The 17,234-nt window shown below is 41.6% G+C and overlaps 1 protein-coding gene and 2 long non-coding RNA genes across 4 annotated transcripts in view; all 3 read right to left on the reverse strand.

The window, feature by feature from the left end:
• The window catches only part of LOC143504254 (acid-sensing ion channel 4-A-like), a 115,795-nt gene that overhangs the window by 22,004 nt on the left and 76,557 nt on the right, over positions 1-17,234 (reverse strand). Inside the window, 2 exon segments of the mRNA XM_076995765.1 lie at positions 731-858; positions 1,884-2,028. Of these exon segments, the coding sequence (XP_076851880.1) occupies positions 731-858; positions 1,884-2,028 (273 nt within the window).
• LOC143504255 (uncharacterized) lies at positions 4,332-9,467 on the reverse strand. Of its 2 annotated transcripts, none has more exons than XR_013127505.1 (5): positions 9,388-9,467; positions 5,038-7,054; positions 4,821-4,949; positions 4,577-4,654; positions 4,332-4,439 (listed from the first exon to the last, which is right to left on the reverse strand). It is a non-coding gene; the product is annotated as an uncharacterized LOC143504255 (long non-coding RNA). The 2 variants fall into 2 exon arrangements; XR_013127504.1 differs by lacking the exon at positions 9,388-9,467 and adding an exon at positions 9,035-9,143.
• On the reverse strand, positions 12,484-14,394 carry LOC143504256 (uncharacterized). Its single transcript, XR_013127506.1, has 4 exons — positions 13,873-14,394; positions 13,440-13,632; positions 13,134-13,241; positions 12,484-12,574 (listed from the first exon to the last, which is right to left on the reverse strand). It is a non-coding gene; the product is annotated as an uncharacterized LOC143504256 (long non-coding RNA).

Below are 17,234 nucleotides of genomic sequence, written 5' to 3' on the forward strand. Positions count from 1 at the left end.
GAGAGACAGACAGAAAGAGAGAGAGAGAGATAGGGAGAGAGAGGGAGAGAAAAGAGATAGTTAGAAAGAGACCAAGTGAGACAGAGAGGCATAGATACAGTGATGGAGAGGCAACGAGATAGAAACAGAGAGAGAGAGAGAGAGAGAGAGAGAGAGAGTCATATAAATAAAGAGAAAGGAAGATGAAGAGAGAGACATCGTGGCCTTTAATAATTCTCTCAACTAAAACCCACTGCCCCACTGTACACACATGAGCTTCTCTGTTAAATCTGTTTACATTTATTACTCATTATACTATATTTATTTATTATTACCCACATATACTATCACAAAGCTGCTTTGTGACAACAATTGTTGTAAAAAGCGCTATATAAATAAAATTTGATTGATTGATATACATTATTATAACTACTTTAATTAACCAGTTCAGGAGTTATAATGACTTGACAGATATCACTGTTCCTGCTGCTGTTACATTGACAGTGGTCACAGTACCTTTGCTGTAAGTGTTATTATTATTATGGTCTGGCAATATTGTACTTCTTACAGTCATTGCCAGCAGTACCACCTTGACACACAGAGAGATGTTCACATCATTATTCTGCATCAGTGAGTACATCTGCCCTGTGGGTATTGTAGTTCTTGTCCTGTGGTGTGCTGGTGGTGAGTATGCTTGCCCCTGTGGGTATTGTAGTTCTTTACTATAGTGTAGTGCTGGTAGGGCTCCTACTCTTTGTTCTTGACATGACACGAACGTCTGGAATCCTGGTGAGACTCCAAAGCCGAGCTGGTGAATATAGGGAGGTTCATCCTGGCTGTGGATCTGAACACGTATCCCTGCCTCTAAAGACGTCTCATCTACAGACACAGGGGGAGACACAGGGGTGGGAGACACAGGGGTGGGAGACACAGGGGTGAGACACAGAGGGGTGGGAGACACAGGGGTGGGAGACAGGAGTGGGAGACACAGGAGTGGGAGACACGGGGTGGGAGACAGAGGTGGGAGACACAGGGGTGGGAGACAGAGGTGGGAGACACGAGGGTGGGAGACAGGTGGGAGACACAGGGGTGGGACACAGAGGTGGGAGACACAGGGGTGGGAGACACGAGGGTGGGAGACAGGTGGGAGACACAGGGGTGGGACACAGAGGTGGGAGACACGGGGTGGGAGACAGAGGTGGGAAACACAGGAGTGGGAGACACAGGGGTGGGAAACACAGAGGTGGGAGACACGGGGTGGGAGACAGAGGTGGGAGACACAGGGGTGGGAGACACAGGGGTGGGAGACAGGTGGGAGACACAGAGGTGGGAGACACGGGGGTGGGAGACACAGGGATGGGAGATAGGTGCAGCACCGTAAGACCATTTCACAGAGAACTCACTCTTGTCTTGCTACCTATATGTGTGTAAGGTGTGTAAGGTGTTTTAGGGGTGTAAGGTGTTTTAGGTGTGTAATGTGTGTTAGGTGTGTAAGGTGTGTGTGTGAGGTGTGTTAGGTGTGTGTGTGTAAGGTGTGTGTGTGTGAGGTGTGTGTGTTAGGTATGTTAGGTGTGTGTGTGAGGTGTGTAAGGTGTGTGTGTTTGATGTGTGTGTGAGGTGTGTGTGGTGTGTGTGTGTGAGATGTGTGTGTAAGGTGTGTGTGTAAGGTGTGTGTGAGGTGTGTAAGGTGTGTGTGTGTGATGTGTGTGTGAGGTGTGTGTGATGTGTGTGTGTGAGGTGTGTGTGTAAGGTGTGTGTGAGGTGTGTGTGTAAGGTGTGTGTGTGTGTGTGATGTGTGAGGTGTTTGTGGTGTGTGTGTAAGGTGTGTGTGTGTGTATGAGGTGTTTGTGGTGTGTGTGTGTGAGGTGTGTAAGACAGCAGTAAAGAGACGGCCGCTGCCTCACTGGTCTCTCTCCATATGGGCAGGTACTCGTCTTGCTGGATGTCCAACATCACCTCCAGGCCGTTACCCATCCCCCCCTGCTTCGTCCTCCTGGACGTTGTCTTGTTGCCATTGAACGTGTAGCACTTGCCGTATCTCGTATAAACCTGAAACAACACGTAGTGGTAGAGAAGATAGAGCCTGTCATGAACGTGATGGCAGAAACAGCGGGCCATGACACAAATTCACCTCATGACATCATGCCTCCCTCAGAACAGGACTAGAAACACAGGACTGCGTCTGTCTGTCTGCGTCTGTTTGTTGGCAATTGTGAAATCTGTGCTATCCTGAGCGTCTAGTGAAATTGTGTATGTGTGTCGTAAGTTCGGTCTTTCTGTGTTCTTTGTTATTCCTTTGTAATCAGTATTGTAGTTGCTAGCTCTGTCTTTGTCATTGTGTCCTCGTTTAGTTAGTTCTTATGTTTAGCTGAGTGTTTTAGTCCTCTCATGTTTGAACTTTATGATAGGTTCCCACTCAGTTACTGCGTATTGTCTGGTGTTTGTGTCTATGCTTTATCTTAGTTTGCTTTGGTGTTACTTTCTTTCATTTTAGTGTTATCATCTCCTGCGTCCAGCCCACCCGCACGTTACAGCATTCATATTACAGGTCTGAGAAATTCATACCAATTACAAGGTTTAAAGCAACAACACAACAATGGCAGTGGTGTATTAACATAAACATTCGTTTGGAGCTTTAATTGGATGCATGGGCTAAGAGTTCAAATGGACTGTGCTCTTTGATTGGCTGCACAATGTACAAGTACAAGGGAACCGTGCCCTGTGATTGGCTGCACGTCCTGGAAGCAATAGAGCAAGAAGGCTTTAAAACTCTTCACACCCTTAAGGATGAATTTCACTGCAGTGACCCCTGTGCACCAGCGCCACCTAAAGGAAGTCCTGCACTTCCCCCTGACCCAGAGAGCAGGTTTATTTTATGGAATTACCCAGTTCAAATCTGTTACCCAGTTCAAAGACTGCAAAGTCTTCAGTCGGTAAGAAACTGCTACATGCATTTGACTTTCAAATGAGGCCGAGGCATTAATAGTCCACATATTCACACACAAAGCCCAGCCAAGGCTCACATAACTTCCCAATCATCACACACCTTGGCCGACCACATACAGATGACGCGCTGAATCCAAACAGCTTTTGAAAAGCTTTTTTAAAATCAGACACCCCATAATGTACAAATACTATGAAAAACCCTGCTGTGTTTAGAGCTTTGGTCCTGCTTTAAGTTAAAAGTGACACAAAGTTGATTATTTAGGCATGGTGTGTCCAAGATCCCTGGACACTCTAATAAACACAAACACACACAAACATACGCGTTTTCGTGAAATATCAGAACACCAGGGGAAACCATACCAAATGGGGACATGCCTTTCTGAGTATTCTAGAAACACAACAAGCAAGATTTTTGTTGCATATAGCACCCACATGATGTCTATCTGTTGATTTTTTCACTAAGTGCTTATTACAAAAAGCTGAGATTTTTCTGGTTTAAGGTATATTTTAGGACAGTTTCAGGTTTATGTTCATTTCTAGGACATGTACGCACACACTCATTTAAGTCTCACACTACCAACATAATAAGGACATAGTAAATACAAGGACCAAGTTACACACTTGGTACAGTACAAGTCAAGGACACACTAGCCACAGATTAAGAAACACAAAACAGGTGAGACGAATGATGTTTTTGAATCTAAATGAGTCCATCAATGTTTTAAAAGTGTGATATCCTGAAACCAAAGTGCTTTACCCTAGCATTTACAGAAGTAAATGTTCTGGCCTTATTCACAAAAACAAGAGCAGTAGGTTGTTAATTGCAAATCCTTTATATAGTCATATTTCCTGCATTTATAAAAGTGAAGTTTCAATACTTTGCATTAAATAATACAAATCACCAGGAATCCAGCTTTACTTTACTGTTTTTAATTCAGTTCTGAACCACATTTTGATTTCTGCATGCCATATGCATATCTGCCACATACACTACCAATCTGGTAAACTTAAAACTTTGCTAGTTTTAATAAGGGCCAATTCACATAATGAAAATCTCATCACCTACTAATCCCATGACTAACTGACTGTCCTAAAATTAGTCACTGTGATCACTACTGATTACATACTGTTCAAAATGGGAAATTATTTAATAAATAAAAATGCACTCAAAAAGGAAATAAAATGAATAAGCAGATGAAGTGCAAAGAAAGCAGATAAAGTGCAACGAATTGTCCTGAAAAGTGTAACTGAGGTTAAACAATTTTAAGAAACTTTATTTAAGAAAAATCTTGGAGACTACAAACTCTGTCTTCTTTTCAGAGCCACTATTCGGTTTTTCACATAGTATTTGAGGGCAGTCCAGTCACGGTGTTTAAGAGCATCAGGTTCAGATAGTAGGCATGAGACACAGTCTTTCTTACCAGGAACTCGGCAACTGTTTATAAATCGCATTAGATGTTTCTCAACAGCTTGTACCTCATCATCTGACCACTTCTTCTTGCTCTGTGTGATGCCTGCAGACAAATGTACTGTGAAATGCACTCCCAGTTCTCACACAAGCACAAATACAGTAAATGCTAAATGTTTGAAAACCTATAACTGCAGATTACATACAAAAAAACTAAACAAAACATAGTTTAAGTTTCTTTACCAGTAGTCTGTGTGGAATGTTGATGACTTTGGTCAAGAGACAAGTCATGTTTCCGCTTCATCCCTTTATTACCCCGATCTTAAAGAACAGGAAATGTTATCTTAAATATAAGTATAATAAAGTGGACATTTCATGAACATGCAAAGACATTGTCCTAAGTCAAACCATGAGACAATTTTGATCAAACATATGCCTACATGAAAGATAATGAAGCTAATAGAGGACAAAAAATGAGCTAGCTTACCATGTGGATTTGAGAACTGTGCACTTTCAGAGGGTGATGGTTCAGGAGTTCTGGAGCTACAGCTTGGCTGAGGATCATCTGACTCTGCCTCATCACTTGATGTATCAGCATTAGAGTCTTCAATTTCATCTGATCAAGAAAAAAAAACATTTGCATACATACATACATACATATATACACACACACACAGTTTTTACATATTATAAAAGTTCCCTACCTTGTGGATTAATGACAATTTCATCTAACGTAGCACCCTGGAATTCTGATAGTGTCCCTCTTTCCATTGCAATAAGAAGCTTGCTCATTTTGGCAAGTTGCAAAGTACTTTCAGGTAAACGGTAGTATTGGCGATGAATCCTAATGTCATGCCCCAAAAAACTGGCAAGCTGATCCATTTCATTGTCTTTCAAATTCAACACCGTTGACAGAGTTGCAATCTGCTTCCTTAATTTTGTGGATGAAAGGGCTGATGGATTTCTTGCACCACAGGATTCTCCAAACTCACGCAGAACATCTGATCCACGATAAGATGAAAGAGCGTTTGGACGTGCAAACAGGTGTACATTTTCCTCCGGAACCTGACAGATATCTCTATGCTGGACGAGGAGGTCCATGCAATTGACCATATCAGGTGTCAGCAGCACAGCCACCTTCCTGCCCCTCTTGCCACGAATTTCTACTCTTTGGAAGTGTTCACACAGCTTCTTTTCAAAATCACTAAGACCAGAGGCAAGGTCTTCATGAACTGGTGATTTTACTCTTGAAACATAAGACTCCAGCTTCATCCTTGAAGCCTCTCCACCCCTCCTTCTGTTAAAAAGTATGACTTTGGCAAGCACCAACTTGCATAAGCTTGCATAGGTTTTGACATCAGAGTGGTCCTTCAAAGCATGCTGATATTTTGTCATCTCAGTGTTTAAAAAGGAGTGCAAAGTTTTGACGTCTTCTGTGAAGGGCAAAACCTGAGGTTTGTTCATTTTTGCCTCATTAAGAGTTGTTCCTGCTGCTGCTGAAATGGACTCATTCCATTTATGCTCTTGGAGAACCCTGAAGCTGCGTGCATCATCAGCCAGCCTCTCTCTGCCCGTTATTATTGCACTGCATTCCACTGAAGTTGCTATTTTTGATAAACTGTGGCCAAGCTTCAGAGCCAACGATGGAATCCTGTAAGTGTTGGTCTCCTCACAATGCCCAGAAACAGCTCTCACAGATTTTATGACATGGGGAAAATTTGATGGCAAGACAAAATCTTCCATAGACCGAATAGGTGTCAGTCTTCTTGCCTCCAAGAGTAGACGTCCCACCTCTCTCATTTTTTGACGAATGTAATCATTCTTTGTGGAACTTGGGTTCAGCTTGTTGAACATCTGTTCTCCAAAAAGTAATATGTATTTATCATTTCTAATTACAGCAGAAACTTCATCATGTTTCATTTGACACATAACAGTTTTCCAAAATGCTTTGCTAACATCAGGAGGAACACGTGCCATGCAGTTGAGTGACTGAACCATCTTTTTTCTATTCCCAGGCTCATCAACTTTAGGGTTCTGTGGACAGTTTCTAATATGCCTCCAGAGTGACTTCCTTGCATATAGACCCTGGCAGTGTATACAGTGCGTAAACTCTTGAGTGGATCCTAGTTTCTGAGGTCTCCTACGGGCAACCAAATCTCCTTTGCCACTACTTGATATCAAAGCATTATGCAAAAAATTGCCTCTGGTGGTCAACAAACGTAATCGAACTCGTCTTTCTTTTGATTTCTTATCAAAGCTGAATGCTTTTGCTACGTCTGGTTCATTGTGATGTACATACTGCAGGTGTCTTGATATTTTAGAGTATGGCTTCTCACAATAAAGGCAGTACTGCTTCTTTGCGTATCGCCAGCTTTTACTTGAGGTTGGCATTGGAACTACATGAACACAACCCTGATCTGAAGGGGTGCTGGTATCAGGTTCTGTAGGACAGCTTTCACGTGAGCTACTTGCATGAATTTCTGAAGAAGACACTTGACACTGGGAGTTGACAGCTTTGACTGCCCCCTTTTGCTGGATTCGTGTTAACACACTGTCTTTATCATTGTTTCTCTTTAGTTTTTTGGGCGAAATATTACTCAGCATGTCAGACCTGCTACAGCTGGAAAGGTCTGAAGATTCACTGTCTATATTTGGTTCATAGTCTTCATCACTGTAGTCTGTACATTCAGAGTAATCAGTGGATTCATCCATGACAGCAGTCTAAAAAGATAGAACAATGAAAAATGCATAGATGACTACTTTTACACCCATCACAAATTACCATATTTTCCGGACTATAAGGCGCACCTAAAAGCCAAAACTTTTCCCAGAAATCGGATGTGCGCCTTATAATCCGGTGCGCCTTATACAAGTACTGAGTTCCGATATCTGACACAGGAACGTAATACGTACAGAACGTACCCCACGTAAACCAATCAAAGAACACTACGTAATACGTACAGTACCAGTACTTACGCTTACCTACAGGTATGCTGCAAAATAACATTTGTTTTTCCAGAACCCTCGAAAATGGCACCAGTGAAGAGACACGTTTACGAGGCACACTTAAAGCTACAGGCTATCAGTTATGCAGCTGTAAACGGGAATAGAGCAGCTGCGATACAATTTGGCATAAATGAATGTGTCACGTAGGGCTACGCCCCCTCTCCTAGCTGTCACTCCGGTTTCCCTTGTTCCCTCGTGTGTGTGTTGTTCCCTGCTCCTCGATCCCGCCCAGCTCGTCTGTTGCCCCGGTTTCCCTTGTCTGCCACGCCTTGTTATCATCGTCCTCACCTGTGTCTTGTTAGTTCCATGTTTATATAGTCCCTGTATTTCCCCCAGTCTGGTTATCGGTTGTTTTGTGCTATGCATGTATCTCTGTTCACGTTCGCGGTCTCTTGTGTTTGTATTCGTGTTTCCCCGTGTGTTTCAGCCTGTTCCGTTTTCCCTGCCGGGTTTTTGTGAGTACTCCTTGTGTTAAAATGTCATTGTTCAATGTTCGGACTCCCTTAATAATCTGACCCATGCCATCCTTTTTGACTCAGAGTTTGGAATTTCCCTTAATAAATCTCGCTTTCCTCAGCGTTTGTGTCCGCCTCCCTGCTCTGCGCTACGCAGAACGTTACAGAATCTATGGTTTGGAAATGGACGAAACAGGAAAATGAACTGCGTCAAGTAAAGAAGTCGAGACAGAGATTTCATTTCGTTTTCACTTTTTTCCACACATCACTATCCCTGCTGATCTGACTATGTGTGCTCATCTCACAGACAACGTTAAAAGGCAAGTGAAGAAAATTAATTCTGAGCTTGCCGTCATTCCGGGAGGATTAAACAAACAACTCCAACCGCTGGACATTGGCGTAAATGGGGCATTTAAAGTTGCGAGTGGCGTGGGAGCAATGGATGATAGACGGCGAACACACGTTTACTAAAACTGGAAGGCAGCGGCGGGCGAGTTACGAGTTATGCCACCGTTTGTGAATGTATTGTGGACGCGTGGGCCAAAGTTTCTGCTGTAACTGTTGTCCGAGCTTTCGCGAAAGCCGGCCTCATTGCTGAACAGCTACCTGGCAACGAGACTGACTCAGACATTGATGAGCGGGAACCCGGAGTGCTCGTTAGTGAAATTGCGCAGCTTTTTAATTCAGACACAGAAGATGAGGACTTTGATGGATTTGTGGGAGAAGAGGAGAAGAAAATTGTGTGTGTTTTGTCAAGTAGTATAATAAACTTTTAAAAATCACCGTTTCGCGTCCTTTACTTTTCTTGTAGACCGTATGTTTTAGCATGTGCCTAATATGGTGCCGTACAGAATACCGGTAAGTACTGTACAGAAATAGTGTCCGTAATTGAGACTGTGCCTTATAGTACGGTGCGCCTTATACGTGGGTCAAATACAGAAAGAGACCCCGTAATTCAGAATGCGCCTTATAATACGGTGCACCTTATAGTCTGGAAAATATGGTATCTGAAGGGATCTGCAGATGCATGTAGCAATGTAATGTAAAATTAATCTCCTACAAACAGGCTTTTGCAATTTGAGTAGGTCAACAAATCTCACAACACAACGCAATTGAATGTTATTTTAAGACTTCCAAAAAGCACTTGAAAGAAATTATCAGATTAAAACTTGTTATAAATGTGTTCATATTATACTAAGTAAATATATTTCTAAAGAATGCACAACCAACTCAAATTTACCCATTCAGCAGGAAGGACAGGTGTGCACCCATCAGAAGCCAGTGAGGGTTCAGGTTCACCAGGAGATCTGGTCATTTTGTCTTCTTGCATGTCACTGCTGACATTCTAAATGAACACACAATAGCAGAAAAAACACAATTAGTAGTTAAAGCAGGATCAATTACAGTTTATTAAACATCAATTACGCCAAGGTGAATAATTAGGACCACACACACACACACACTTTCAGGTCCAGTCCAATATCAGGACAAGTTACACTTCAAGCAGGTCGGAATTGGTGAAATATGCTCTCTGCACATCTCAACTATTGTAAAACTATGTAAAAATAAAAATTCCATTGCTATCAAATTTACCCATTCAGCAGGAGGGCCAGGTGTGCACCCATCAGAAGCCAGTGAGGGTTCAGGTTCACCAGGAGATCTGGTCATTTTGTCTTTTTGCATGTCACTGCTGACATTCTAAATGAACACACATATTTCATAATCACCATTAATAATGCCACAATAGCAGAAAAAACACAATTAGTAGTTAAAACAGGATCAATTACAGTTTATTAAACATCAATTACGCCAAGGTGAATAATTAGGACCACACACACACACACACTTTCAGGTCCAGTCCAATATCAGGACAAGTTACACTTCAAGCAGGTCGGAATTGGTGAAATATGCTCTCTGCACATCTCAACTATTGTAAAACTATGTAAAAATAAAAATTCCATTGCTATCAAATTTACCCATTCAGCAGGAGGGCCAGGTGTGCACCCATCAGAAGCCAGTGAGGGTTCAGGTTCACCAGGAGATCTGGTCATTTTGTCTTTTTGCATGTCACTGCTGACATTCTAAATGAACACACATATTTCATAATCACCATTAATAATGCCACAATAGCAGAAAAAACACAATTAGTAGTTAAAACAGGATCAATTACAGTTTATTAAACATCAATTACGCTAAGGTGAATAATTAGGACCACACACACACACACACACTTTCAGGTCCAGTCCAATATCAGGACAAGTTACACTTCAAGCAGGTCAGAATTGGTGAAATATGCTCTCTGCACATCTCAACTATTGTAAAACTATGTAAAAATAAAAATTCCATTGCTATCAAATTTACCCATTCAGCAGGAGGGACAGGTGTGCACCCATCAGAAGGCAGTGAGGGTTCAGGTTCACCAGGAGATCTGGTCATTTTGTCTTCTTGCATGTCACTGCTGACATTCTAAATGAACACACATATTTCATAATCACCATTAATAATGCCACAATAGCAGAAAAAACACAATTAGTAGTTAAAGCAGGATCAATTACAGTTTATTAAACATCAATTACGCCAAGGTGAATAATTAGGACCACACACACACACACACACACACACTTTCAGGTCCAGTCCAATATCAGGACAAGTTACACTTCAAGCAGGTCAGAATTGGTGAAATGTGCTCTCTGCACATCTTAACTATTGTAAAACTAGGTAAAAATAAAAATTCCATTGCTATCAAATTTACCCATTCAGCAGGAGGGCCAGGTGTGCACCCATCAGAAGCCAGTGAGGGTTCAGGTTCACCAGGAGATCTGGTCATTTTGTCTTCTTGCATGTCACTGCTGACATTCTAAATGAACACACATATTTCATAATCACCATTAATAATGCCACAATAGCAGAAAAAACACAATTAGTAGTTAAAACAGGATCAATTACAGTTTATTAAACATCAATTACGCTAAGGTGAATAATTAGGACCACACACACACTTTCAGGTCCAGTCCAATATCAGGACAAGTTACACTTCAAGCAGGTCAGAATTGGTGAAATATGCTCTCTGCACATCTCAACTATTGTAAAACTATGTAAAAATAAAAATTCCATTGCTATCAAATTTACCCATTCAGCAGGAGGGACAGGTGTGCACCCATCAGAAGCCAGTGAGGGTTCAGGTTCACCAGGAGATCTGGTCATTTTGTCTTCTTGCATGTCACTGCTGACATTCTAAATGAACACACATATTTCATAATCACCATTAATAATGTCACAATAGCAGAAAAAACACAATTAGTAGTTAAAACAGGATCAATTACAGTTTATTAAACATCAATTACGCCAAGGTGAATAATTAGGACCACACACACACACACACACTTTCAGGTCCAGTCCAATATCAGGACAAGTTACACTTCAAGCAGGTCGGAATTGGTGAAATATGCTCTCTGCACATCTCAACTATTGTAAAACTATGTAAAAATAAAAATTCCATTGCTATCAAATTTACCCATTCAGCAGGAGGGCCAGGTGTGCACCCATCAGAAGGCAGTGAGGGTTCAGGTTCACCAGGAGATCTGGTCATTTTGTCTTCTTGCATGTCACTGCTGACATTCTAAATGAACACACATATTTCATAATCACCATTAATAATGCCACAATAGCAGAAAAAACACAATTAGTAGTTAAAACAGGATCAATTACAGTTTATTAAACATCAATTACGCCAAGGTGAATAATTAGGACCACACACACACACACACACTTTCAGGTCCAGTCCAATATCAGGACAAGTTACACTTCAAGCAGGTCAGAATTGGTGAAATATGCTCTCTGCACATCTCAACTATTGTAAAACTATGTAAAAATAAAAATTCCATTGCTATCAAATTTACCCATTCAGCAGGAGGGACAGGTGTGCACCCATCAGAAGGCAGTGAGGGTTCAGGTTCACCAGGAGATCTGGTCATTTTGTCTTCTTGCATGTCACTGCTGACATTCTAAATGAACACACATATTTCATAATCACCATTAATAATGCCACAATAGCAGAAAAAACACAATTAGTAGTTAAAGCAGGATCAATTACAGTTTATTAAACATCAATTACGCCAAGGTGAATAATTAGGACCACACACACACACACACACACACACTTTCAGGTCCAGTCCAATATCAGGACAAGTTACACTTCAAGCAGGTCAGAATTGGTGAAATGTGCTCTCTGCACATCTTAACTATTGTAAAACTAGGTAAAAATAAAAATTCCATTGCTATCAAATTTACCCATTCAGCAGGAGGGCCAGGTGTGCACCCATCAGAAGCCAGTGAGGGTTCAGGTTCACCAGGAGATCTGGTCATTTTGTCTTCTTGCATGTCACTGCTGACATTCTAAATGAACACACATATTTCATAATCACCATTAATAATGTCACAATAGCAGAAAAAACACAATTAGTAGTTAAAACAGGATCAATTACAGTTTATTAAACATCAATTACGCCAAGGTGAATAATTAGGACCACACACACACACACACACTTTCAGGTCCAGTCCAATATCAGGACAAGTTACACTTCAAGCAGGTCGGAATTGGTGAAATATGCTCTCTGCACATCTCAACTATTGTAAAACTATGTAAAAATAAAAATTCCATTGCTATCAAATTTACCCATTCAGCAGGAGGGCCAGGTGTGCACCCATCAGAAGCCAGTGAGGGTTCAGGTTCACCAGGAGATCTGGTCATTTTGTCTTCTTGCATGTCACTGCTGACATTCTAAATGAACACACATATTTCATAATCACCATTAATAATGCCACAATAGCAGAAAAAACACAATTAGTAGTTAAAGCAGGATCAATTACAGTTTATTAAACATCAATTACGCCAAGGTGAATAATTAGGACCACACACACACTTTCAGGTCCAGTCCAATATCAGGACAATTTACACTTCAAGCTGATCAGAATTGGTGAAATATGCTCTCTGCACATCTCAGCTATTGTAAAACTATGTAAAAATACAAATTCCATTGCTATCTTAAACATTATTGGCAAAAACTAAATGTGTTTAGTACATAGAAAAATGTTAAACAGCAAAACAAATACACAAACAATTAGGACATCACACAGACAACTGTTATGACATTGTAGACTCTACACCAGTCTAAAAATTTCCCATTAAGAATTTTTTGCCATCAACCTTCAGAAAATTTATTAATAAAAAGTCAAAGCACATTAAGGCTTAGCAGGTTATTTAAATTTCACCCCAACAGTGCCTCTGAATGTTATTTCAGGACATCTAAGTGAGTGTTGAGTATATAGACAGATTGTACCTGTGAAATAGTGTTTATTTGTTCCAGTCTCTCAGAAGCCAGAGAAGGTTCAGGTTCACCAAAACGTTTTTTCTGTAACATGTCTTTCTTTGAAATATTAACTTTAACCTTTTATGACAAAACAAAGTCAATTAGTATACAAAATCATGTAAAATTGTGTAACATTTTACTAACATTCAGCTAAACACCGTCATCCATCACATCTCTATCTCAGATACAAAAACAAACTACCCAAACAGGTGCCCAAATATGGTGCAAGAGATGATCGTTCCCATATATTGTTTTTCAGTGTTTTTTTTTACTCACCAGTGAACGCCACGGCCAAGCACTGTCTCCATAATCGTATGTTATTTCTTCCCCCGGGAGTATATTCTTGATCGCGAATAAACACAGGTGTGGCCTGCCATTAACTACAATTTTCTTCATTTTACAGTTGGCATTTTTTGCATCATCATTCACAAGCCTGCCAAGTGTTCCATCCTCTTCAGAAGCATCAATGCTGAAAGAAACATTCTTATCTTAGATGTATTCCACTCAATACATGAACATTGATGGATTAGTAGTACGTTACAGGAAATATACCAATTGCACAAAATATTTTAATATCTACTATAGATAAACCCCTGAAAAAATAAAAATACAAAATCAGCACATTTCAGGCACAATGTGATTTTATCTTGCATGCAAGTTAGCAACTAGACTAACAGAGAAATGTTTAGAAATTTACAGCGTGACGTACCACCATGAGCTTCCATTCCACTCAAAGTCAAACAAAAACCCATTTTGTTTTTCTGTATATCTTCTTTGTCTTTTAAAACTCTCCTTTTGTGAAATAAGTTTTCCTTTATATTCAAGCACAAAGCATGCACTCTCAATGTGCATGAGGGCAAACACTCCCCTTCCTAAAATAGAACAGAAATTAAATGTAAAGGACATTTTTGTTTAATTTAAAGACAATGAATCTAAAATGCAAAGATTTTGGAGGATGCTGCTGCTAAATAAAGAGCTCTAACATGTACATTGATCATGTAAGCAGAGGACAGTAACGACTAAGCATCTTCAGGCATCAAATAGAAATGGTTGTATAAAATAACCAACAAATTATTGGGTTAAAAAAAGTAATTGAGATATATGTTGCAAAGGGCTGCAGAACAGTACCCAGGGCTGCTGGATCTAAAGCTGACAAGGATATAATCTGCTACGGTACATTTCAAAACTAGTTGGTCAGGGTGTAAGGATGAGGTTGGTTGGTTGGTCAGGGTGTAAGGATGAGGTTGGTTGGTTGGTCAGGGTGTAAGAATGAGGTTGGTTGGTTGGTCAGGGTGTAAGGATGAGGTTGGTTGGCTGGTCAGGGTGTAAGGATGAGGTTGGTTGGCTGGTCAGGGTGTAAGGATGAGGTTGGTTTGTTGGTCAGGGTGTAAGGATGAGGTTGGTTGGTTGGTCAGGGTGTAAGGATAAGGTTGGTTGGTTGGTCAGGGTGTAAGGATGAGGTTGGTTGGTTGGTCAGGGTGTAAGGATGAGGTTGGTTGGTTGGTCAGGGTGTAAGGATGAGGTTGGTTGGTTGGTCAGGGTGTAAGGATGAGGTTGGTTGGTTGGTTGGTTGGTCAGGGTGTAAGGATGAGGTTGGTTGGTTGGTTGGTTGGTCAGGGTGTAAGGATGAGGTTGGTTGGTTGGTTGGTCAGGGTGTAAGGATGAGGTTGGTTGGTTGGTTGGTCAGGGTGTAAGGATGAGGTTGGTTGGTTGGTTGGTCAGGGTGTAAGGATGAGGTTGGTTGGTTGGTCAGGGTGTAAGGATGAGGTTGGTTGGTTGGTTGGTCAGGGTGTAAGGATGAGGTTGGTTGGTTGGTTGGTCAGGGTGTAAGGATGAGGTTGGTTGGTTGGTCAGGGTGTAAGGATGAGGTTAGTTGGTTGGTCAGGGTGTAAGGATGAGGTTGGTTGGTTGGTCAGGGTGTAAGGATGAGGTTGGTTGGTTGGTCAGGGTGTAAGGATGATGGTTGGTTGGTTGGTCAGGGTGTAAGGATGAGGTTGGTTGGTTGGTTGGTCAGGGTGTAAGGATGAGGTTGGTTGGTTGGTTGGTCAGGGTGTAAGGATGAGGTTGGTTGGTTGGTCAGGGTGTAAGAATGAGGTTGGTTGGTTGGTCAGGGTGTAAGAATGAGGTTGGTTGGTTGGTCAGGGTGTAAGAATGAGGTTGGTTGGTTGGTTGGTCAGGGTGTAAGGATGAGGTTGGTTGGTCAGGGTGTAAGGATGAGGTTGGTTGGTCAGGGTGTAAGAATGAGGTTGGTTGGTTGGTTGGTCAGGGTGTAAGGATGAGGTTGGTTGGTCAGGGTGTAAGGATGAGGTTGGTTGGTCAGGGTGTAAGGATGAGGTTGGTTGGTCAGGGTGTAAGGATGAGGTTGGTTGGTCAAGGTGTAAGGATGAGGTTGGTTGGTTGGTTGGTTGGTCAGGGTGTAAGGATGAGGTTGGTTGGTTGGTTGGTTGGTCAGGGTGTAAGGATGAGGTTGGTTGGTTGGTTGGTCAGGGTGTAAGGATGAGGTTGGTTGGTTGGTCAGGGTGTAAGGATGAGGTTGGTTGGTCAGGGTGTGGCCACTCTGGGATCTCTGTGCTTTACACCGTGGTCCCGGGGGAACTGAATTTTCCACTTGTGGGATCAATAAAGATTAAGTTTAGTTTAAGGATGAGGTTGGTTGGTCAGGGTGTAAGGATGAGGTAATAAAGCTAGAGTGGAGTCCGTGAGTTATAGTTACACAGGGTGCCTTATAGCATAGGTGGACATTAACAGGTGGGGCTGGGGATGGCGTTAGTCACTGGGTGTGTATAACGTATCAAGGGGCGGGTGTGACGCAACCGCAAGTTTTAAAATAATTTATTAAATGAAATAAACACAATAGAACCAAGGAGAACAATCAGGTAGAAGGGGATGTACACTAAAGGGTACATAAACTTAATGACACAGCAAACAAGCAACACACTACCAGAACAAAAATATTAAACATGCTACCAGAGACCTAGTTCAACTCAAGACGACAGACATACAAGCAACCACGAATGCATATTTCTAATATAATCAACCGAGATAAAAGAACAGAATAAAACATACGGTTTTAAACACTAGGGGTACAGAACACAGGAATCTAGTTACTGTGTTCGTGTTATATTCTTAAATGCAGAACACTTATCGGGAGGGTGGAATGACGGAAGGACAACGCTAGACTGAAAGCATAAAACTACGAGAGAATAACCAGGTAGGGAACACTAGATCAGGGAAAATAGACTATGGCAAAAGACAATGAGCTCAGAGGGAAACAGAAATGTCACGGGCAAGTAGGAAACATGGTAAGGAACATAAGGAAGACCAAACAGAACTGACCAAACCGGAATACTGGGGAAGCAAGGGAGAAACGATAAGCAGGCAAGGAGAGATCAGCGCACAGGAAAACAGGTAGATGTAAAAACACAAAGCACTCTAGAAAACGAAACCTAGACAAAGACAGAGAGACTACACGGAATGGAGAGCAGAGCAAGGCAGGGCAGGATAAAGGAGTACTCACAAACACAATGACTGACGCAGATGGCTGAAACAGAAGGACTAAAATACACTGGGACAGGGAAACTAAACAAGACACAGGTGGGAACACTGAGGACAGGGGCGTGACAGACAGAAGGGAACTATGGCAATGGGGAAACAAGGCAGGACAATCGAGGGGGGTGGAGTTGGGCATGACAGTGTGCCAGTATGGATCTATTCTGTAATTAGTGTTTGATGATGAAATAGGTAAAAATTTATATGGAACTGGTGGGACGGAGTACACATTAACGGTGTCAATGGGGCCAGGTGTAGACTGGGTATGGTGGTGTGGGCTTAATGTAGTGAAATGTGGATGAAGAGATGTGTCTACTTGAAAACCTTCAATTAAGAACTTCACCTTCATGTGCTAAACCAAATCATGAAGTCATTAAGGAAAACTCATGAATTAAGGCTTACCTTTATATGCATTTATGAGTCTTTCTTCAAACCAAGGTTTATCTTTTTGAGAAATAACATGCCCAGTAGCATCTTCTACCGGACTAAGCCTGGTTCTTCTGGTTTATCTTTTTGAGAAAT

This window comes from Brachyhypopomus gauderio, unplaced genomic scaffold (genome assembly GCF_052324685.1).
Source record: "Brachyhypopomus gauderio isolate BG-103 unplaced genomic scaffold, BGAUD_0.2 sc245, whole genome shotgun sequence".
Lineage (NCBI taxonomy): Eukaryota > Metazoa > Chordata > Actinopteri > Gymnotiformes > Hypopomidae > Brachyhypopomus > Brachyhypopomus gauderio.